The sequence below is a fragment of the Bombina bombina genome, chromosome 2 (genome assembly GCF_027579735.1).
Source record: "Bombina bombina isolate aBomBom1 chromosome 2, aBomBom1.pri, whole genome shotgun sequence".
In the NCBI taxonomy this organism is placed as follows: Eukaryota; Metazoa; Chordata; class Amphibia; order Anura; family Bombinatoridae; genus Bombina; species Bombina bombina.
Genome location: NC_069500.1, coordinates 689,227,753 through 689,251,653, shown reverse-complemented (window position 1 = coordinate 689,251,653; position 23,901 = coordinate 689,227,753). Strand labels below are relative to the sequence as shown.

Below are 23,901 nucleotides of genomic sequence, written 5' to 3'. Positions count from 1 at the left end.
CATTACAGATTATTTTATTTAATTTAGAATTATCTTACCAGAGTTGTCTGAAAACTGTGGCTCCTCCCATATTGCGCTTTGCTCACTGTCAGTAGCTTGGATTGGTGGTGGTGATCGGCACCTGTCAATAACAGGGGGATCTATATCTATAGATTAAAAAGAAGTGGGGAAAAAGGGAGAGATCTTCATATGAGTGGATATATTGTGTTTCTAATTTGTTATGCTTTCAAAATAATGGGCCAGATTACAAGTGGAGCGCAACATTTTCTTGCGTGCGATAGGGGGTTTACTGCGGGTGTTTGCATTGTTTGTGTTTACCGCTGGTATTACAAGTTGAAAGTAAACATGATCCTTTGAGCGCAATTGCCATTTATGCTAGTAGGATTACCGTGACTTCAGAGCTCTGGTTAACTGTTTTTCTAAACATAAAAGTTACAGAAAACACACTGCAATGTATAGTTACACTCATAACATCGTCTAATAAAAATTATTGGAAATAAATATATCACAAAAAAGTTATAAAGGCCCAAAGATATGAGGTCTTAGGAATTAGAAAAAAAAATGCAGGCAAAGGGCTTTTACATTGAGAAACATACATACACATGTCTAAAGATGTATATGTATGTATATAGATATGTCTACATATGTGTACATATGTATTTATGTATTTATATGTGTATATATTGTGTATTTACAGACATATATACACGTATAAACACATAATACATATGTACACATATAGACATATATACAAGAGCATTGGAGCCATTTGCAGTTAAAGGGACCCTAAACCCATTTTATTTTCTTTCATGATTCAGATAGAGCATGAAATTTTAAGCAACTTTCAAATTTACTCCTATTATCAATTTTTCTTCGTTCTCTTGCTATCTTTATTTAAAAAGTAGGAATGTGATGCATAAGAGCCGGCCCATTTTTGGTTGAGAACCTGGGTTATGCTTGCTTATTGGTGGGTAAATGTAAGCCTCCATTAAGCAAGAACTATCCATGGTGCTGAAACTACAATGGGCTGGCTGCTAAGATTTACATTCCTGCTTTTAAAATAAAGATAGCAAAACAAGGAAGAAAAATTGATAATAGGAGTAAAAGTTGCTTAAAATCTCATGCTCTATGTGAATCATGAAAGAAACAAAATCTGGGTTCAGTGTCCCTTTAAGTAGATTAAAACTTGTTAAAGCATATTTATGCAATATTCATTTTTAATAAAGGTTTTAACTATGTATTTACTGTATTTCACATTCCAATGTTCTGCACATAGCAGAATATGTTCTATGTATTTCTAAATAGATATTCACACACACATATATATATATATATATATATATATATATATATATACACCTATATATAATCATGTATATATATTGGTATAGATATATATTTTACAATATATATATATATATATATATATATATATATATATATATATATATATATATATATATGTATATATATATATATATATATATATATATATATATATATATATATGTTTAGACATATGTACTTATGAATAAATGGAACCTATTCTGTTATTTGAAGAACATTGGAATGTGAAATATTCATATTTTCATGTTGGATTAGCGCAAATGAGAATAAACCATCGGGTTCACGCGAGAGTGGGTGTTTTTTCCACTTTTTTTTCTCCATTGACTTCTATAGGGGAGTTTACTTTCAACTCGTAATATGAGCCTAACCGAACAAGTGCAAAAATCTTACTTCTAGCACAATTAAAACTCGACCTGAAGCATTTATTTGCATTCCACTCGTAATCTGGCCCTATGTGTTTTCATTGGCTTATTTCCTTGCATTTTTCTGGTCTCTTAAATTACCAGCATTGCTTTTTGTTTGTGTTGCTGTTAATTAAAATAAAGAGTTATGTCTTATTTTAAAATACTTATCTCCTTGCAGCTTCATTAATATTGTTTTACTAGATACACAGTTTATATCCATTATATATATTCACTATTGTGTGAGCTCTTTATCGTTTGTATAACATCATATTATGTAAAGTAATTCATTACTATTTACAAGGCATTTACACAATTATCTCCAAGAGCTAAGGGACTAGATATATTCAACAATTTATTTCTCTTTGTCACATCTAATTAATTATTAATACAATTATAGCTATGTGTGAGCTTTTGAACTATATTAAGCTAATTAAGGCTGGTATATTACTTTGATAGAAAAAACTGTGAAATGTCTAGTAGATAATACATAACTATTACACAAAAGATCTGTAAAAGTGAGATAAAATACCTAAATCATAACTAAAATAATAAAAAGAACATTCCATTGACACTATGTAGAAGTATTTTGTTTCTCAGCATTGTAGCAAATGTGCACTACTTCATAAAAGAGTTTTAACCCCTTAACGACCGAGGACGTGCCAGGAACGTCCTGCAAAAAAATACCCTTAATGGCCAAGGACGTTCCTGGCACGTCCTCTGGGGTTTAAAGCGGTGAAATCGATCGTGATCGCTTCCAGCCGCTTTAAAGGTATTGCAGTGATGCCTCGATATTGAGGCATCAGTGCAATACCTTTCTTACCCACCGATTGGAGCGCGCACGGGGATGGGAACGGGTGGGACCTCTACACTATGGAACAATCTTATGCAATAATACGCAGAGAGAGGGTAATCTGAGCACAGGAGCCGCTCAAACAGTATTGCAGTGATGCCTCAATGTTGAGGCATCCTGCAATACTGTTCCTGACTGCTGGGCTCCATTTTGATCACTCCCACAGAGCGATCACTTCCGGTTTGACTCCACGTGGAGCCCAGCAGTCAGGCAGAGCATCAGAAGTCATCGGTCAGACTTCTGATGCTCTATAAGTGTGCTAAGTGCCTTGGTGGGTCGAGGCACTTAGTAAAGTATACTAACACACAAAAAATAATAATAAAAATATATATTTTTAATAAAATAGCCCCATATAGCCCAGTGCGTCATGGGGCTTCTGGGGGTGTCCCTAGCCTAGCTCATCATATATAACAATATATCCCATTTGTCTGATCATGTCAATATTAGTAAATATTGACACTGATCAGTGTGGATCTCCCTCCCTCTCCTCACTTGTGTTTTGTTGGAGAGAGAGAGAGATCTGTATTGAGAGAGAGAGAGAGAGAGAGAGAGATTTATTTAGTTATATTAGTTTAAAATTTGAATAACCCAAAGGTTCTTTTCAGAGCCATTAACCCCTAGCTTGCCAGTGATCACTACAAATCACTGGCTCTTGCACAAAAGCATTTTTTTTGCTCTGTGCATTTTTGTAGGGGTTAATTTTTTGTGAGACCGAAAGGCTCTTATCAGAGCCATTTAGTTAATTTTTTTTTTTTTTTAGTAATTAACCCCTAGCTTGCCAGTGATCACTATAAATCACTGGCTCTTGTACAAAAGCACTTTTTTGCTCTGTGCATTTTTTTAGGGGTTCTTTTTTTACGTATTTTTTGTCATACCCAAAGGCCATTTAGTTAATTTAAATTTACATTTTGTGCTTATTTTTTTTTTTTTGTATTTTTTTTCTCTCTGTGACAGATAAAAATAAATCATGTCACAGAGAACATATACTGCTGAGGAGGCAAATGCCATCCTTGTGTCAGAGTCAGACGCCTCTATGTTGGACTCAGACCCGAATTTTGCTCAGATACATCATTAGATACAGTCTCAACAGATAGTGATGTATCTGTGGCTGCTACCCCCCCCTGCTAGCCCCCCTGCCAGCCCCCCTGCCAGAAGGAGATGTGTTGCTCCAGCTGCCATTGCTGCTGAAGGGTGGGTAATGCCGTATTATAGCCCCCAGCAGTTTATGGAGGTGTTTCTGGGCGATGATGTATTGGGGAACATTGTCGCCTAAACTAATTTATATGCCCATCAGTTCTGTGCTGCAAAGCCTGACAGTTTTTTGTCAAAGCAGCAATGGGCCCCCGTCCATGTGCCAGAATTAAAATAATTTTGGTCATTGACTATGCTGATGGGCATCATAAAGAAACCCTCCATCCGCTCATACTGGAGCAGTAGACCCATTTGCTCTATCCCCATTTTCTCCCAAAGTATGTCAAGGAAGAGGTATGAAATTCTACATTTTATGCACTTCAGTGACAACAGCCTGTGCCCCCCTAGGGAGCATCCCCAGTTTGACAGGCTGTATAAAATCTGCCCACTGATTACCCACTGTGCTGCCAGGTTTGAAGAGGCTTATACACCTGGAAGGAATATACTGTATGCTTGGATGAATCCCTGATGAAATATAAGGGGAGGCTGGGATTCAAGCAATATATTCCTTCTAAGCGCTCCAGACATGGAGTAAAGGTGTATAAGCTCTGTGAGAGCGAGATTGGGTATATTCAGGCCTTCCGGGTGTATGAGGGAAAGGATAGCCACCTTGACCCTTCAGGTTGCCCAGAACATATGGGAACCACTGGCAAGATTGTCTGGGACCTGATATTACCCCTAATGAACAAAGGGTACCACTTGTATTTAGATAATTTTTATACAAGTGTCCTTTTGTTCAAGCTACTGTATTGCTTTGATACAGTAGCTTGCGGTACAATTAAAAAGAACCGCATAGGTTTCCCAGGACAACTTGAACGCACCCGGCTACAAAGCGGGGAGACCTCAGCTCTGTGCCAAGAGGAGCTGTTGGCAGTTAAGTACAGAGACAAGAAGGATGTGTACCTTCTTACCACCATCCACAATGAGAGGACTGTGGAGGTCTCTGTACGTGGCACAGCTGAGAGCATAAGGAAGCCAGTGTGCATCAAGGCTTATAACCGGCATATGGGTGGGGTTGATCTGGCAGATCAGCTGCTGCAGCCCTACCTAATTATGCGGAGGACAAGGGCCTGGTACAAAAAGGTTGCAATTTAATTAATGCAGATTGCAACCCACAACGCTTTTTTGTTGTTCAAAAAAGCAAACCCCGGAAAAAAAATGATATTTTTACAGTTTCAGCTCCAGATCATTTTGGGGATTTTGTACCAAGAAGCACCTGCTCCCCAGGCGGTGATGGGAGAGAGCAGAGTTGGGGCTACTCATTTTATTTTTAAAATCCCCCCTAAAAAAAAATGCAGAATCTGTACCAAGAAGGGGCAGAGAAGGGACACCACCTTTTACTGTCCTGATTGCCCAGGACAGCCTGGACTCTGTATTGGGGACTGCTTCAAGCAGTATCCCACACTAGTAAATTTAAGAAAAAAATTACATTTGCCTTTTTTTTTTCTTTGGGGGGGGGGTTGCTTATGTTTACTGTTACTGAGTTTGTTTGTTTTTGTTTTTTACTGTTACTGTGCTAGAGTTTTACATTTCACTGTTCTATTTTTATAAGTTCTAAAATTGGTGCTGTATTTTACCAAAACCCCTGTCAAACCTATGCATGGGGGCATGGGTGTACTCAGGGGGTCTTGCAGAAAACAACCTGGAGTGTTTTCTTGCAATAATTTACAACAGTCTCTCCTAAATCATATTAAAAAAAGCAATGTGTGTGTAAAAATAAATATTGAAAAATTACAACCAACTTTATTTTAGCTAAAGCGGTTGCATCAAAGCACTCCATATAGAATACCTTGTGGTGTCAATGTTTCAAATATATACACTTTCGTGGCAATAAATAAAAACTGGGGTATGCAATAGGCCCCAAACTAAAGATAGGCCTATCAGAAGAAATACTCTCACTTTCAACTCAAATTGCAAGTCATACAATTGTAACTGAACCTTCCCAAAATCCTGGCAAACCTATGCATGGGGGCATAGGTGTACTCAGGAGGTCTTGCAGATAACAACCTTGAGTGTTTTTTTTGCAATAACTTACAACAGTCTCTCCTAAATAATAGTCAAAAAGCAATGTGTGTGTAAAAATAAAAATTGAAAAATTGCCACCATACACTTTCTCCAATTTTTTTTCGGCTAAAAAAGTTGCATCAAAGTACTTAAATATACAATACCTTGGGATGTCAACTTTTCAGATATATGCACATTCATGGAAAGCAAATAAATGTGGGTATGTAAAAAGGCCCCCAAAAAGACGATAGGCAAAAGAAAATATGTTAAATGTGAAAAAAAAATCACAAACGCATGTCAGACATTTGGCATTGCAGCCACCAAACAAGCCAACAAATCTACACATAGGTGGTACCACTGTACTCAGGAGATGTTGATGAACACATAGTAGGGTCTTCTTTGGCAGTAACACATAACAGGAGCTGAGAATCCATGTCTAAAGTACAATGTGTGTGAAGAATAACACAAAAAATGACTGCCCAATAGTTTGATAAAGACTGGTGGTTGAATTACTGCATGGAAAGTGTTAAAATACCAGCATTTCAAATGCCCTAGGGTGTCTTATTTTCAAAAAGATATGGTTTGATGGGGGTAAATTACATTGACCAGCTTCAGAAATGTCCCAAATAGGACATAGGTGTATGATGACAGATGTGAAAATTCCAAGTTGAAAAACTGGAATGCGCCCCCTAAAAATAAGACCTTTTAGCCACCAGAGAACCCGACACACCTATACATGGGTGGTATCACTGTACTCAGGAGATGTTGTTGAACACATATTGATGTGTTTTTTGGCAGTAACACATAACAGGAACTGAGAATCCACGCCTAAAGTACAATGTGTGTGAAAAATAACACAAAAAAATGACTACCCAAAAGTTTGACAAAGACTGGTGGTTAAATAAGTTCATGGAAAGTGTGAAAATACCAGCATTTCAAATACCCTATGGGGTCTACTTCTCAAAAATATATGGTTTGATGGGGGTAAATTTCATTGGCCGGCTTCAGAAATGTCCCAAATAGGACATGGGTGCTTGATGACCGATGTGAAAATTCCAAGTTGAAAAACTGGAATGCGCTTCCTAAAATTAAGGCCTTTTAGCCCCCAGAAAACCAGACACACCTATACATGGGTGGTATCACTGTACTCAGGAGATGTTGTTGAACACATATTGAGGTGTTTTTTGGCAGTAACACATGACAGGAACTGAGAATCCATGCCTAAAGTACAATGTGTGTGAAAAATAACACAAAAAAATGACTACCCAAAAGTTTGACAAAGACTGGTGGTTGAATTAGTGCATGGAAAGTGTTAAAATACCAGCATTTCAAATACCCTAGGGTGTCTAATTTTCAAAAATATATGGTTTGATGGGGGTAAATTGCATTGGCCAGCTTCAGAAATGTCCCAAATAGTTGAAAAACTGGAATGCGCCCCCTAAAAATAAGGCCTTTTAGCCCCCAGAGAACCCGACACACCTATATATGGGTGGTATCACTGTACTCAGGAGATCCTGATGAAGACATATTGGGGTGTTATTTGACAGTAACCTTTAACGTTCTCAATAAATGTATTCTTAAATTGCTATTTTGTCAAAAAACTTTTTTTCAAACTTTGGCATAGATTGGTGGTAAAATAGTTGCATGGAAAGAGTCAAAATACCCCATGTTAAATGCCTTAGGTTGTCTTCTTTTAAAATAAATATATATATATATATATATATATATATATATATATATATATATATATATATATATATATATTTATATATGTGTGTGTGAAGGGTTATTCAGGGATTCCTAACAGACATCAGTGTTACAATGTAACTATCGCTAATTTTGAAAAAAAAATGGTTTGGAAAGAGCAAAGTGCTACTTGTACTTATTGCCCTATAACTTGCAAACAAAGCAAAGAACATGTAAACATTGGGTATTTCTAAACTCAGGACAAAATTTAGAAACTATTTATCATGGGTGTTTTATGGTGGTTGTAGATGTGTAAGAGATTTTGGGGGTCAAAGTTAGAAAAAGTGTGTTTTTTTCCATTTTTCCTCATATTTTATAAAAATAGTTATATTAAATTATACGATTTTATGAAAATAATGGAAGAAAGTCCATTTAATGGCGAGAAAAACGGTATATAATATGTGTGGGTACAGTAAATGAGTAAGAGGAAAATTACAGCTAAACACAAACACCGCAGAAATGCAAAAATAGCCTTGGTCCCAGATTGAAAAGTGGTCTGGTCACAAAGGGGTTAAAGAAGAGGATATGCTTATAGGTAATTTAGTATTTTTCTTTTGTTAAAGAAATATAAAGGTGAAAAGTGAATGGTGCATGGATACATTTCAATTTTAAATAGAAGCGTTTTTTGCAATATACCTCTATTAGCAAGCATGTTTCTAGTAATAGTTATAACTATTTCAACTGCATATACAAAGATGCTATGTGTGACTATAAGGATTCAAACACCATCCCTGCTTATTGAGTTGGTGGTGGTATGCATTGCATCAGCGAAGACTAAATTTGTGTCATACAAGCCACTGCTGACTCTGAGGTGAGGTGATTTAGTGCTGGTACACGGGGCTGTCATAACATATGTGCATATGCTGCTGAAAAACAGTGATAACATTTACTAGAAGCATTTTTATTAATAGAAGTAAAATGCAAACATGCTTTATTTAAAACTGGAATGCACCCATGCACATTTCAGATTTGATCTTTATATCCCGTTAAAGGGACAGTCTAGTCCAAAAAAAACAAGTTACAAATATAGTCTAAACCCATAGACGGGTAAGGACTAAAAGAATGCACTTATGTAGCACTTCAATTCCTGAAAGGAGAGTTGTGAATTGAAATGAAGACTTCAATAATTACCAATCGAAGCCAGTGGGTTGAAAAAGAGAATTAAAATATAACTTATAATTAGAACTAAACTAGATAAAAATATATAATGTGTGAGTGTGTGCACTTTAAAAACACATAACAACTTGACAAATAATAAGAGTGGCTTGAAATTATTTGAGAGTAAATTGCTTAGGACCTGCAGTACTGCAGTGATATATTAGTATTGGTATAATAAGTGTGTCAGATTATCTCTGTCCTTATATCCATCAGAATGGCGCACCTGCATGAAAGTCAAAATTCCTTCATGCTATTAAAGTTATATGAGATTAAGAGACCATATAAAAAATAGATGGTGTAGGGTAGAAAATTGTAGGTAAACTTATATCTATATATAGATATTGATTTCTATCTCATATTGGTTTCCTTGGATGTTAGAACTATCCCACCATAGTAGTAGTTATTAGTATATGCACTTATTTCTCAGAGAAATAATTTTAAATATCGTGATAGATTACACTTGTATAAGGGGATACCATAGGGGGTGGACTTCTCTAATCATTTGTATATCATGCTGCGGTGCTTGGTGTACTTAGAAATAACTGAATTGAAAAAATAGTAATAAGAGTCTGTATTTTAATCAATAATAATATTTCTCTTTTATTAATTATAAACTCTAATAACTGTAATCTAAGTTCTCACTGATGGATGATTCCTCTTATAATCAAGATAATTATATTTAGTGGCATATGTTATTATACTGGATTAATTGGCTGCTATATCTAATAGCCTTATACATCAATTGAATTGCTACTCTTGCATATATGATCGTTCACCAATTGCATATATTGATGCACGACTGTTGGTTACTGGTGTCACTTTTTATGCTATAATATTGCAGGTATAATAATTAATACGGATTATAGGAGACACATTCGTCAAGTTTGCTTCACCCTGCTGATTAGCCTTTACAATGTGCTGTATTCGTTTGGAGTGTGAAGGATGTGCTGTTATCGGTGTTTTACCCACTATTGTTCTCCAAATTACATATCACAGTACTATTAATAGCGTGTACTGTACATATAAATATTTAATATTGTCCTTGTAATTCTGGACAGCCCACACACATCCACATATATCTGCAATTAGTCGTTTAGATTATCAACTTAGTGAGACACACGCACAGCTATCATGTATGCTTCTCTCAATAGCTGATCCTAGATATATACAGCGTTCAGTTTTGGTTTAAGGGAAGCACTGTTATAGATATTGTGCTCACTATTTGGCTCCGAGTTTGCAAATCGTAGTACTTTTAAATAAAGGTTTTTTTTAATAAATACATTCCCCGTGCTCTATTGATAATTCCTAACAGTCCACACACATGCACACATGCCTGTAAATAGGCATTTAAACTTATCGATTGTACATACTTATTTAGCTGTTAATAAGGCTAAAGGCAGCCAAAATGAGCACCTAGCCGTTAAGGCTATTATACTTTGTCAAATAACTAGCCCCAAGTATATGCCACTATCACTGTGAAACAGTACTAATGAAGTCCTAAATTTCAACAAGTTGCCACTGTTTAAATAAATAAATTCGAGTAAGTTATGCCATTTAAAAAACAACTAAACAGGGTATTTAACAAATACCCCTCCCTAACATGTTTCGCCGATAGCGTTTCGGCTTTTTCAAAGGTGACGAGCGGCGGCATCTGAGGGTATTTAAATGCATGGATATCAGCCCATTGGCTTAGCTGGAACCAATCATAGAGCTCTGAGGACTATGGGGGGGGGGCGTGATCAGACTACCGTGGACATCGGCAAGTGATGCCCTAAGTAAGCAAATGATATACTGTGTCGCGCTCCATCCTGAATATTGCTACAGTATGTAACATGATTTTATTTAAGTAAATTATAATAAAATATACAGCTGGAGAGGAGTTTTTATCTTTCTGAAATCGAGAGTGTTTACAAAGTTATATCGAAATCTACTCCCAATACACTCCACATTTCATCTTCTGGGAATAATGAAGCATCAATGCATTTTATCAAAGATTAGTGTATACACTCAGGAATTCTCATCTAATGATTTGGGGTTAAATCAGCGGATTTGAATCTTCCATTGTTCTAAAAAGCATTATACAAGTTTTTTTGTTTTTTTTTAGTGTTTTATTGTTTTTATTATTATTTCTTTATTGAAATTTTTTAGAGAATACATATCACAAAATATGTTATACACAAGAAGAATGCAAAGTGAGATTGCACAACATCTGAAATAATAAAGAATATGAAGACAGATTTCGAATCAAAAGCGTGCAATTTTGACTAACTTCAAAGTGAAACAAAAATCTTTTACTTTACCACAACACATTGAGATTCCTGAAGTTACTATAAAGCTACTACTTCACATAGTTTGTGTATTCTGAGATGTTAGTGACCACATTAGTCAGACATAGAAATAACAAATAACCGTAAACAATCTTAACCTAAAACCTAAATTTACTGCAGAGCATAGATATCTATATTCCTTACTGTTCTAGTGATAAAGGAAAAATGCTATTAAAATGTGTAAAGAAAAAGTCTGTCCTAATCATGGAGCATCAAAAGGAAACATTTAAATACTAATACCCTTGAATGAAACCAACGCAAGAGGCCATCTCATTGAAATTGGAGATTAATGGAGATTGTTGCGCTCCCCATCTAGTGTTAAACTCACTTGCTAGAACTGACATAGGATTCCCAGTAAAAAAACATATAATTAAATACTGAAATTTTGTTTGTTTTAAAATAGTGATATCTTTCTATCATTAAGGCTTTTTTCACCCTCTCCCTCCATTCAACTAGTGTAGGGATCTTATCAGATCTCCACGCACCCGCTATAAGCTGTTTAGCTGAGTTGAGCATAATATGCCCGACATTCCTTCTTATACTACAATTGATATCCTTAAGCATGTTAAATAGACAAACATGTGGGGAGAGCACAACATTGCATGACAAGGCAATTTTTATCTCGTCCAATATCTCTTTCCAAAAAGTGTTTATCTTTGTACAAGACCACCACACATGACCCATAGTACCCACTTCCCTCATGCATCTCCAACATTTTTCATTGGCCGCTGGGAAGAGATGTTTCATTCTGCTTGGTGTTAGGTACCATCGGAACAGTATTTTATAATTAGTTTCTAATGCATGTGTTGTATGTGCCGAGTGGGCTATGCTACTAAAAATGTTTTCCCATACCTTTGGATCTTGAGGTCCAAGCAGATCCTTTTCCCAACCTTTCACGTAATTATGTGGGTCAGGTGCGGTAGCTGATAGTAACAGTTTATATGTAATGGAGATGATCCCCTTATGCGGTGATCTAGACATGCACAATTGTTCAAATGGTGTTACGGGCCTTGTCAACAATATCCTATTCCTGTGTGTCATAATGTAGTGTCTCGTTTGGTGGTAACGCATCCACTTGTCAAAAAACCCCTTTCCCACTTCCTTTAAATCAGTGTGAGGCAACATCTTCCCAGAATTGATTAACAGAACGACAGGGATGTGTCCAATTAAACTATTGTCTTCTCCTAAGGTATACCCCTGACCCTCTAAAAACTCTGGATTGTTTAACAACGGTGTCAGTGGGGAATGGGCACTAGAAATACCCTTGTATCTATCTCGGATATATTTCCAATCCGAGATGGTAGCTGTTACCGTGGAGGTGAAGTTATTCTGAGTGTTGGAAAGTGAATTGGGTAGCCAACATAGGCCACCTAGTTGTGGTACCCCTGAGATGTCCTGTTCTAACTGTATCCAGTGTTTTGGGTTATCATTATTATTTCTACTCCATTCTATAATTCTTTGAAGAGATATGGCTTGTTTATATATTAGTAAATTAGGAACACCTAACCCACCCCTGTCTTTATGGGCATACATTGAGGCCTTATTAACCCTTGATGGTCTCCCCCTCCATATGAAACAACGGAACATTTTTTGCAGTTTTTGTATGTATTTAAGAGTGTTTGGGAGGGGCAGCGTTTGTAGTATATATAGAATTTTTGGTAATAGTACCATCTTGACCGTGTTAATTCTCCTTATCCAAGAAATGTTCTTTGACATCCAGGACGAGGCCTGGTTAGAAATTACTTTCAATAACCTGGAGTAATTGATTGTGCGGATCGAGTCTAGACTGTGTGCTAAGTATATTCCCAAGTATTTTATGGATTTCTACTGTATCGCGAAAGGACAGTTGTTCCGAATATTAGTGGTGACATTGGAAGATAGGTGTATTGGTAGAAGTTCTGATTTGTTGAAATTTATCGAGAAGTTTGACACCTCTCCATATTCTTTTAATTCTTTTTGCACCGCGGAGAGAGACCCCAGAGGACTTGACAGCGACATCAGAACATCGTCTGCGAACATAGATAGTTTATATTCTTTATTGTCAATGTTTATACCTTTAATGTTTTCATTGGTTCTTATTTTACAAGCTAACATTTCTAATGATAGAATAAACAAGAGCGGGGATAAGGGACAGCCTTGTCGGGTGCCATTACGAATTTCAAATTGTTCTGAAAGGGTACCATTTATTCTAATTTGGGCAGTAGGGAAGGAGTATAGGGCCATAATTTTATTTATAAATGCGGATGGAATGTTAAATTTAGTGAGCGTGGTCTCTAGAAAGGTCCAATCCAGTCTATCGAACGCTTTCTCAGCGTCCGTAGACAAAAGCACAGATGGTGTTTTATTTCTATTAATGTGTTCTATGATGTTTAAGAGTTTCACGGTATTGTCCCTCGCCTCTCTCCGCGGCACAAAACCCACCTGATCTGGTGTAATTAATAAAGGAAGGAGACTATTAAGCCTAGATGCAAGGACTTTGGCAAAAACTTTTAAATCTAAGTTTAGAAGGGAGATGGGCCGATAGTTTGCAGGGGTATCAGGTTTCTTTCCTGGTTTAGGGAGAACCGTGATGACAGCTTGAAGTATTGATTCAGGTAGGGTATTACCTTTGTCAATCTGTCTGAACATGTTTAGTAAGTGTGGTATTAATATTTGGGAAAATAATTTGTAGTATGATCCGGAAAACCCGTCCGGACCTGGAGCCTTTCCAGGTTTTAGTGACTTTATTGCTTCACTGATTTCTTTTTGACTAATGGGTGCCTGTAGCATCTTGCTATCTGTCTCGGAGATTGAAGGGACATTGATCTTTTTAAGGTATTGTATGCATTTCTTTTTGTGATCTGATAGAGATCTGTTGGGGTATAGGTTATAAAGAGTGTGGTAATAATTTTTGAATGTGTCTGCAATCTGTTTGGTATCTTCTACTCTCCCCCCACTCGGGTTAGTGATGGAATGGATGTATGTTTTTGCTTGCTTATTTTTGAGCGATCTAGCTAGTTGTCGCCCAGGTTTCCCAGCATCATAATAAATTTTTTGCTTAAGTTTAAGTGCCAGACTCTGTGCTTTAATGTGTAATTGAGACAACAATTTAGACCTATAAAATTTTAATTGGTGATAGATACTGTTTCCTCTCTTTGCCTTTTGATTTTATTAGCTCTAATTTTGATTAGTAAACCCCTAATATAACTCTTATGGGCCTCCAATACTATAGATGGTGACATGTCCTCTTGGACATTTCTGTGAAAGAATTCCTGTAGTTCAGTTTCCAGAGTTGCATATACCTCTGGGTCCAGAAGTAAAGATTCGTCTAATCTCCAATTAAACTCCCTAATAGGGGCTGAGGGCCAATCTATCGAACATCTGACCATGGAGTGATTGGACCAAACTGTATGAGATATGTCTATGGCAGTTGTGTAGGATAAAGTGAGATGATCTACTAGGATATAATCAGTCCTTGAATATGATTTATTCGGATTGGAGAAAAAGGTATAATCTCTCCGATCCGGGTTGGAGACCCTCCACGGGTCATGTAGGCCGAATAACTTGACTAAATTCCACACAGATTTAAGCGTATTTTTTGCAATATGTATGTTGGGGTTGGAACTGTCCAGGGCAGGGTTTATAGGTAAATTAAAATCTTCTACAACTATCAGCTGGCCTTTTTGAATATCCTGAATCAGGGGAATTATTGATTTAAAGAAAGCTGCTTGCTTGTGATTAGGGGCATATATATTTATCAGGGTGACTACTTTATTGTAGAGAACCCACACACACCGCCAGGAACCTACCATCTGTGTCCTTTTTCTGTTCTATTAATTGAAAAGGTATAGAACTGCGAATGAGTATGCTTACTCCATTAATCTTTTTTTTGTTGTGGGAGCTATGATAATGTTGAGTGAATGTATTGTGTAGATATTTAGGTATGGAACCTCTCTTAAAATGGGTCTCTTGTAGACCAACTATTTCCCCACCTTTTTGTGCTATATCCCTTAAAGCAAGTGCTCTCTTGTTGGGGGCATTGAAACCTTTGACATTCTGTGTAATAATTTGAATACATTTGTCTGTCATTGCATTACCTTATTCACTCCTACTCTGATCTTCTGAGTCCCGCAGTTTCTATGTATGATATCATGACTCTGCAATACAAAACCTGAGTAAAATCTAACAAAATGAACCGAAACAACATGAACAACATAACCAAATTTTTCTCTATATAAACAATAGAGGGAAATGGCTTTGAGATCCCTATTGGAACTCATTCAGCCCGTAAAGTACAGATATTATTATTGAATTTCACATAACCCAACAAATTAATCTCATTTTTCATTTAAATTTTTAAATTTATAAATTTTTAAAGCAAACTCCTAGTTTCAAACTAAATAGTCAGGTGGTGGCTCACTAGTCCTGATGACTAGGCGATTTTATTCACTCTGAGACTCCAAACTGACATGTGACATCTCTCACAAGGATTATTTTCAACCCGCTAGAGTCTTAGAGTCTGAGGACAGGGGATTCTTTGCCTTTTTGCTTCTAACCGTCTGCCACTCCTTACGTTGAGGCAAAGGAGAAGATTGCGAGGCAGTTGTTACAGTATCTTCCTGACCATTGTCCAAGACTATGTGGGGCAAAGGAATTTCCAGTTTCCTGCAGCATTCTTCGATCTCTGTGATTGATGAACAGGTTGCTCTTCTGTTTCTCCATGTGACCATTAGTTGAAATGGGTGACCCCATCTATAATTGATATTCCTGGCTTGAAGGTGTTTTGTAAGAGGTGAAAGTTCTTTTCTCCTGGCAAGAGTTCTGGCCGAAAGATCAGAGAAAAATTGTAAGGTGGATCCATCTTTTTGTATTGGACGTTTATCTCTGGCAGATTTCATAATTTGTTCTTTTATTTGATAATTTGTGATTTTAACTATCACATCCCTAGGGGGTGCCGTGTCGGGGGGTTTTGGCCTTAAGGCTCGGTGTGCCCTATCGATTTCCACAGCAGAGTTGTCTGTCGGGTCTCGAAGCTGTGAAAATAGAGATTGTAGATATTCCTGTAAAATTGAAGTGTCAACGGCCTCTGGGATACCTCGTATCCTAATGTTGTGTCTTCTGGACCTATTTTCTAAGTCCTCTAATTTATCCTCCAGTTGCCGAATTGTTTGATCTTGAAGTTCCATCTGGTCATTCACCTTTGAGATACACACATCATGTACTTGGATATTTTCTTCTAAGGAATTCACTCTATTCCCAATTTCTGTAATATCTCTCTTCAATTCAGATATTTCATCCTTAATGCACTGCTTTACTTGTGTAATGAGTGAAGAAAAATCCTGCTTTGAGGGAATAGAAGATATCACTGATTGTGGGATAGAGACCATATTATCTTCTTCGTCAGATCCAGACTCAGAGGAGCTGGATGGGTGTGAATGTTGAGGGCTTTGTGTGGCAGTGGGTATTTCTTTTGGTGTCGCTAGAGCTGTTGACTTAAAGTATTTGTCCATTGATGGATTTCCTTTAGAGCCATTTTTGCTTTGCTTTCTTTTTTGCGGATTCTTCTTAGGAGACATTTTATAAGCAAATAGCTGAGCTACACTTTATGTCTTCTCTAGTTGTAAAATTATGCCGTTAGGGAACACCTGGGTAAAGTCACTATATATTAGCTGCTCAAGATTGTAACACCCCCAAATATTAACTATATTAACCTGCCAGTATATTGGAGCTTCCACTTTCAGCAGGCTGAGATAAATGTCACCCCAATGGCTTTTTTATTTATGAGACAAAAACAGCTTGTAAGGAGCAAACCTTGGCTACTGAAATGATCCTAAGCTGTGATTATATTAAAATCCTCTGCATAAACATTCCCATCAAAATGGGCGCTGAAGTGAGAATCTCTTTTTCTGCTTGAACAGATGACAGGAGTGATGGTTTAACCAGAAGCACTTTCAACGTTCATTTTATGTCATTTATAGCATACCCCAGTGTTAATCAAGTTGAATATGCTCTTGTATATAATATGCCATAAAGCGTTGTCATTTTCAGAGTAATGTGAGCTGCAAAATATTAAAACCTGTTTAAATATATTTAGCACATGGCTGTAAGCCTAGATATATTTATGATATATTGATCCCTTGCTTGAATTTATAAATATTTGTAGAGCTTGTATTCTCCTGAAACAGCTTGTCATGGGTGATATTATTCAGCTCCTGTTAACTTGGAGCACTAGAAAAGAAAGTGCGTATGTTGCCTTAAAATGGCGGCTGCGGCAAACAAGAGGGGATCTTCTGGCTAAGCTAAAAGCCGAGTGCCATGCAGTAAGTACACATCTTACCCCAAACTTGCTGTCCGCTTGTAGTAGGTGTTGGCAGCAGATGTTTAATATGTTGAGACAGTTCACACTCCGGACCGCAACCTCCAACTATGCACCGGAGCTTGGGATGACCGGTATATACCCGGTTCAGAGTAGATCACGCTTTGCAGCCATATGTCCCCTTCAGGCACAACTCCGGGTCTTTAGTGATTGTCCCCAAAGAGAAATTGACAGGTCTTATGGAGCTCTGGATGTACTTAACGGGCCGAAGCACCGGAGCTCACCTAAGGTGCGGCCATCTCGCTTCAGTGCCGGCTCCGCCCCCTCAGCATTATACAAGTTTTTATCACTAGAACTATTCTGATATTTTAAATATTTGTACAAGGTAAGATACAATAAATAAAATAATATAGAAACTACTTTGGATTTGTATAAACCAGAGTGTTCTTACCAAACTCATATTGGTTATTAGGAATTAAGGAATAGAGTAATCGCTTTCTGATTGTGTGCGGTGATAACTTTTAAAATTAAATACATATTACGTGAGCTACATTAAACATTTGTAGAAAAATTGATTGTGGTTGCTCTTGGGCAGTGAGAAAATGTGAACAACGAATGTGGGTATTTTACTGGAAAAAATAATAATAATTAAAGGGCATTTTAAGGTCTAGTTCAGACCGTGCCTCCTGGTCACTAGATACAAGTGATCATACATAACTGTGGTTGGAGAACCATTACTAATGATATAAACTCCTAGCCACTGCTGTATACTAATAAAACATTAAGTGTCTATTCTTGTTGCTGGGATGGTGACAAGTGAAATGAGAAATGTGAAATGTGATTATGTTGCACTGTGTGACTGACTGGGGATTGAAAGTATTGGATGTGTATACTAACCGGTGACAAATAAATTCATAAGTAAGAGTACAAATACAAGTGAAGTGGTGAGATCAATATTAAACAAGATCTTGTTGAGGCAACTGAAAAGTGGTGCTAAATAGTGCATTCACACTTAGAGAATAAATATAAATGTAAATAAGAAGTGTTGAGGGAGTAATGTGAGGATCCATCATTATTGATGGAAGTGTCTTATTCTACGATCAAAATTGGAAAATATCATTCCATATATTTTTAAGTAAAGATAATTAGATGGAATCGATTGTGTAGATTTAACGACTTATATTAAGTTTCAGTCATCCTATTATTCTTATATTGTTTTTGCATTTATTTGAACAAAAGTTTATGAAGATTGAATTCTTCATAAATTGCAGAATAGATGTCAATTTATAATATCTAAACTGTTTTATATACTTGCTATAGTTTATTGCCAAGGTTTGCAAGATTAATGGTTCTAGTGGTATTTTGTTCATTTTATATGAACATAGAGTAGTTGTTTTGTTCGTTCATGCCTTTAGGGTATACACTGTCCATTAAGTATATCCATTTCGTTTCTGCTTTAAGTAGTACAGCACTACTTAAAGCAGAAACGAAATGGATATACTTAATGGACAGTGTATACCCTAAAGGCATGAACGAACAAAACAACTACTCTATGTTCATATAAAATGAACAAAATACCACTAGAACCATTAATCTTGCAAACCTTGGCAATAAACTATAGCAAGTATATAAAACAGTTTAGATATTATAAATTGACATCTATTCTGCAATTTATGAAGAATTCAATCTTCATAAACTTTTGTTCAAATAAATGCAAAAACAACATAAGAATAATAGGATGACTGAAACGTAATATAAGTCGTTAAATCTACACAATCGATTCCATCTAATTATCTTTACTTAAAAATATATGGAATGATATTTTCCAATTTTGATCGTAGAATAAGACAATTCCATCAATAATGATGGATCCTCACATTACTCCCTCAACACTTCTTATTTACATTTATATTTATTCTCTAAGTGTGAATGCACTATTTAGCACCACTTTTCAGTTGCCTCAACAAGATCTTGTTTAATATTGATCTCACCACTTCACTTGTATTTGTACTCTTACTTATGAATTTATTTGTCACTGGTTAGTATACACATCCAATACTTTCAATCCCCAGTCAGTCACACAGTGCAACATAATCACATTTCACATTTCTCATTTCACTTGTCACCATCCCAGCAACAAGAAAGTCTAGCCCGGAGGATGCATAGAGGAAGGGCTATTTGACCCCCACTTTATGGGAGCGATGGTAGGCTCCGCTGTGGGGGTGGAGGTTGATAGGAGGAGATAAATACTCCTCCCCTGCTGACAGTTGGCACTTGCAGAGTTTTGAGCAGCACGGAAGGGGGAAGTTTTACTCACCTGTGACTTACCTGGAGCGGATGGAAGCCCTGCTGTCTGAGTTGCTGGCGGTCGCCAGGCAGAACGGCGAAGAATGGATTTGGGAGCGGCTGAGTGGAGGTGCGGCGGCAGTCGGTGTTCCACAGGAGGAGTCGGCGAGGAGCAGGACCAGAGGACGGCCAGCCAGGAGGTCGCGGCCACCGGAGCGCCTGAGTCCGGAGATCGACGCCGCCAGGTCCAGAAGAGGGAGCGCGGGACCTGGGCGGCTAGCGGATACAGCGGTGATGCCGGATGGTGGGAGAGGTCGTCGAGGAGGAGGTGGGGCCGAGTCGCGGCCTAGCACGGCGCTGGTGGCTGACGTCATTGGCGAACGGCGTCAGGAGGAACCGGGCGCTGGAAGAGGCAGACGGAGATCGTTGAGGAGCAGGACCGGCGGCGGGGAAGCAGGTGAGTGCCACTGAGTTATCGAAGATGTTGGCGGTAAAGTGGAAATGAAAGGCATGGGGGAATGTGGATGCCATTTTCAGGGAAGGGGGTTAACGGGGGATTTTTGTGGCACATGGGGGCACATGGCAGGGAGAAAACTGGATGGGGGGCATGATTTTGAGGGAAGGGTATGAGTGGGGAGTCGGGATAAGGCTCCGGGGGGGGGGGGGGGGCTTTAAGGGCGGTGAGGCCGTTAGGGACAGTCACAGGGATGAGGGCCTCAGTTGAGGGGTTAGATTTGTTTCGGCTCGTGGGGGAGGATGGAGGTTAGTTAGTTCTGTGAGCAGGTGGCGCGGGAGCCGGGATAAGGCTCTAGGTGGGGGGCATAGGGGTGAGGATTTTAGGGACTATTGGGTTTTCTTGGGTTTAAGGCGAGGCAGGACGTAGCCTCTGTGGGTTAGGAAAGTGGGGAGAAGGGGTATAGGAGAACTAGGTTTTATTTTAGTCGGGGGGTATTTTAGGATAGCCGTATGAGGGGGGGGGGGTTCAGGCTGGTGATCGGAGTGAAGGTTGAGGGGTTAGGTGGGTGGCTTATCAGGGGAAGTGGGTTTTGAGAGCTAGGGGCAGTGTTTTAGGGTGTTGTGGGCCGGGAGCCGGTTTTTGGGTTAGAGGTGGCGGAGAATAGGGGCATCTGAGGAGACGGGGAATTTTTATTTATGGGGGCTAGGTGGCGATTGAGGGGAGTAGGCTAGATATTAAGCACAGGGGGGTGTTACTGGGATATGGCTGAGCGGAGGTGGGCAGCAATAAGCTGTAAGGGGAGGGGCGTGGCGAGGGGCGTTACCAGGAGGGATGGAGTTGCGGCTAACAGGTACGCCGGGGGGGGACAGGGAAATGGTAGGTTAGGGTGGGTTTCTCATAGGGTATGGTCGGAGTGAAGGCCTGTAGGAGTGGGTAGGCGGAGAGGGCTTTAGGTTGGTGGAAGGGGGGTCTAATAAAAAAAAAAAAAAAATGTATAAATATATGTAGGTAGAAGGGGTTTTATGATGGGGAGTGCATGGGGGAACGGTCTGAGGGGGTGCAGGGATGTTAGCGGGGCAGCTGGGGTGAGTCACAGGGGTTTAAGACGGGGGGAATATAGTGAGAACAATTTTTGGGAAGAGCAGGGCAGGGTGCAGGGTGATTAACTTTTCTTCTGGTTTCAGGGTCTGCCGCGGGAAGCAGGAGGGGTGTGGAGGCTACGGAAGCCAGGAGGAGTGGCATTGGTGAGCGGCAGGAGGATATCACGGATCCACCACTAGAGTTAGAGGCCAGTGGGAACTTTGAAGAGGAGGACCCATTGGAAGGAACGTTGTCGGGTTCAGTTACGGTTGGCCAGGTAGGGGGTATGTCTACCCTGGTGCAGCTTCTTCAGATGTTGTCTCCACAATGGAGTGCAGTAGGGGTAGGGCAGGGGGAAGGAGACCGGGGGGGAAAGGGGTGCATTGACTATGTCTTCTTCACAGTCTGTAGGTGCAGGTAGGAGGGAGAGGGGCTCATCGCCCGCTGTCAGGATAGGAGTTTCCGGAGGTCGCCGGAGGTCGAGATCGCCGATACGGCGGCCCCAGGGAGGAGGCAGGTCTGGGTCGCCATCCCGAGCGCAGGAGGAAAGAGAGCGAGACAGGAGCAGGCACGGCAGGGGGCGTTCTCCTGCCAGGCGAGGCGACGTACAAAGGAGACTGGACAGCAGCAGAGGTCCTGAAAGCGAAAGGAGGGAGCAGAGGAGGGAGCAAGGGACGGAGTCGGCACAAATCCCAGTGGCGGTGCAGCAGCCTGCAGGTGAGGGTACGGCTGGGGGTGCGCCAGGAGTGACTGTGGTGGAGAGTGGAGAGAGAGGCATGATATTGGCAGGGCTGAAGGGGTTATTGGCGGCATTGGAGAAGCCTAGCAGCGGGGGGTTCCAGTTGCGGCGGCATGGGTTGCCCCTGGTTCGGGGACACAGGGTGTAGTAGCGCCGGGAGTAACAACAGGGACGCAAGGGGTGGTAGCACCGGTAGTAGCAGCTCAGAGTAGTGGCGTTGCAGTAGCAGCTGAGTTACCGGCGGTGGGTAAGGAGGTGCTTAGAGTTCCGGAGGGGGCGCTTAGGAGGCCTTGTTTATGCTCGGTGGGCCCGTTGGGTATTCATCTAACGGCCGAATTGCGGGAAAAGATAGGGAAGAGGGAATTTGTGGAGATATTCTCCCTGTTGCCCTTGGAGCATGTGTTAGAGGTGAAGGAAGATGAGAAGGAAAAGGGAAAAAAGGAAGAGGAGGAAAGGAAGAAAAGGTGGAGGAAGTTGCCCAAGACATTTGCGAATTGGTCACGGGCCTTTCGGATTTTAGCTAGTGTTTTTTGTGAAAAGTTCCCCGAGCAAGGGGCTTCCCTTTTTTTGCTATTATGAAGAGATAGCTAGTGCCTTTGGGACTTATGGGGGTATGGCCTGGTGGAGATATGATGAGGGATTCAGGCAGCGAATGGCAGTTCGTCCGGAGATGCGCTGGGACGATAGGGATATGGGGATATGGTTAGAAATGATGACCCCGTTGCGGGGGGCTCGTTCCTTTCGGAGTTCGGGACAGCCGGGGAGCATCCCTGGAGCCAGCACAGGAACTGGAACAGCTATCCGTAAAGGGCTGTGCTTCCAGTTTAATGAAGGACAATGTAAGTTTGGATCCTCGTGTAAATACAAACACGAGTGTTCGGTGTGCGGTGGGATCCATTCCAGGGCGAAGTGTTTCCGGAAGAGCAGAGGGGGTAACAGGCCAGGGGAATTGGGTATACCGGGCACGGACGCTGGTGAGAGTAAAAAAGATGGTCCCCTGGCTCGAGGCGTACGCCAATGAGCGGGGGCATGTGGGGGACGTGGAATTGCTCTTGACGGGATTTAGTTCTGGGTTTTTTATTCCTTTTAAGGAGCAAGAAGGCTCGTCCTTCACTGGGAATTTGAAGTCAGCAAGGGAATTTCCGGAGGTGTTGAGGGAGAAGTTGGGGAAAGAAGTCAGACTGGGGAGGATGGCGGGTCCATTCAGGCTACCTCCTCTCTCGGGACTGAGGGTGTTTCCTTTGGGGGTGGTGCCGAAGAAGACCCCGGGGCAATTCCGGATGATACATCATTTATCCTACCCACGGGGTATGTCAGTGAATGATGGAATTGATCCGGAATTGATATCAGTGAAGTATGCCTCTTTTGACAAGGCAATCTCGGTCATGAGGAAGGCGGGCTGGGGGGCGTTGTTGGCAAAAGCGGATGTTGAATCCGCTTTCAGACTATTACCGGTTCACCCGAGGTCTCATCACCTCTTGGGGTGCAAATTTGAGGATCAGTTTAAGTCGACCTCTGCCTCCCGATGGGCTGTTCAATTTCCTGTTCATATTTTGAAAGGTTCAGCTCGTTTGTGGAATGGGTGGTCAAAAAGAGGTCGGGGAAGGTCTCAGTAGTGCATTACTTGGACGATTTCCTTTTTGTGGGCCCGCATGGGTCCGGTATATGTGAGCTCCTGGTAGCGGTTTTTGGTGAAGTGGCTCAGGAGTTTGGTATTCCGGTTTCGGAAGAAAAATCGGAGGGCCCGGCTACGACCCTGAGTTTTCTGGGGATTGAGATTGACTCGGTCAGAATGGAATGCAGACTCCCGGAGGACAAAGTCCGGGATCTGCGGGAGGTGATTGACGGAGTCCTGAGCAAGAAAAAAGTCTTACTTAAGGATCTGCAATCGCTGTTGGGTAAGTTTAATTTTGCTGGTCGGATTATTCCCATTGGTCGGATTTTCTGTCGCAGATTGTCACTGTCTACAGCTGGAGTTTCTAATCCCAAATTCCACATCCGCTTATCGTCGGATATG

General features: G+C 40.1%; 1 protein-coding gene across 1 annotated transcript in view; it reads right to left on the bottom strand.

The window, feature by feature from the left end:
- The window catches only part of SVEP1 (sushi, von Willebrand factor type A, EGF and pentraxin domain containing 1), an 802,056-nt gene that overhangs the window by 504,966 nt on the left and 273,189 nt on the right, over positions 1-23,901 (bottom strand). The window contains exon 10 of the mRNA XM_053702672.1: positions 39-146. Within this exon, the coding sequence (XP_053558647.1) occupies positions 39-146 (108 nt within the window). The remainder of the gene's footprint in view (positions 1-38; positions 147-23,901) is intronic.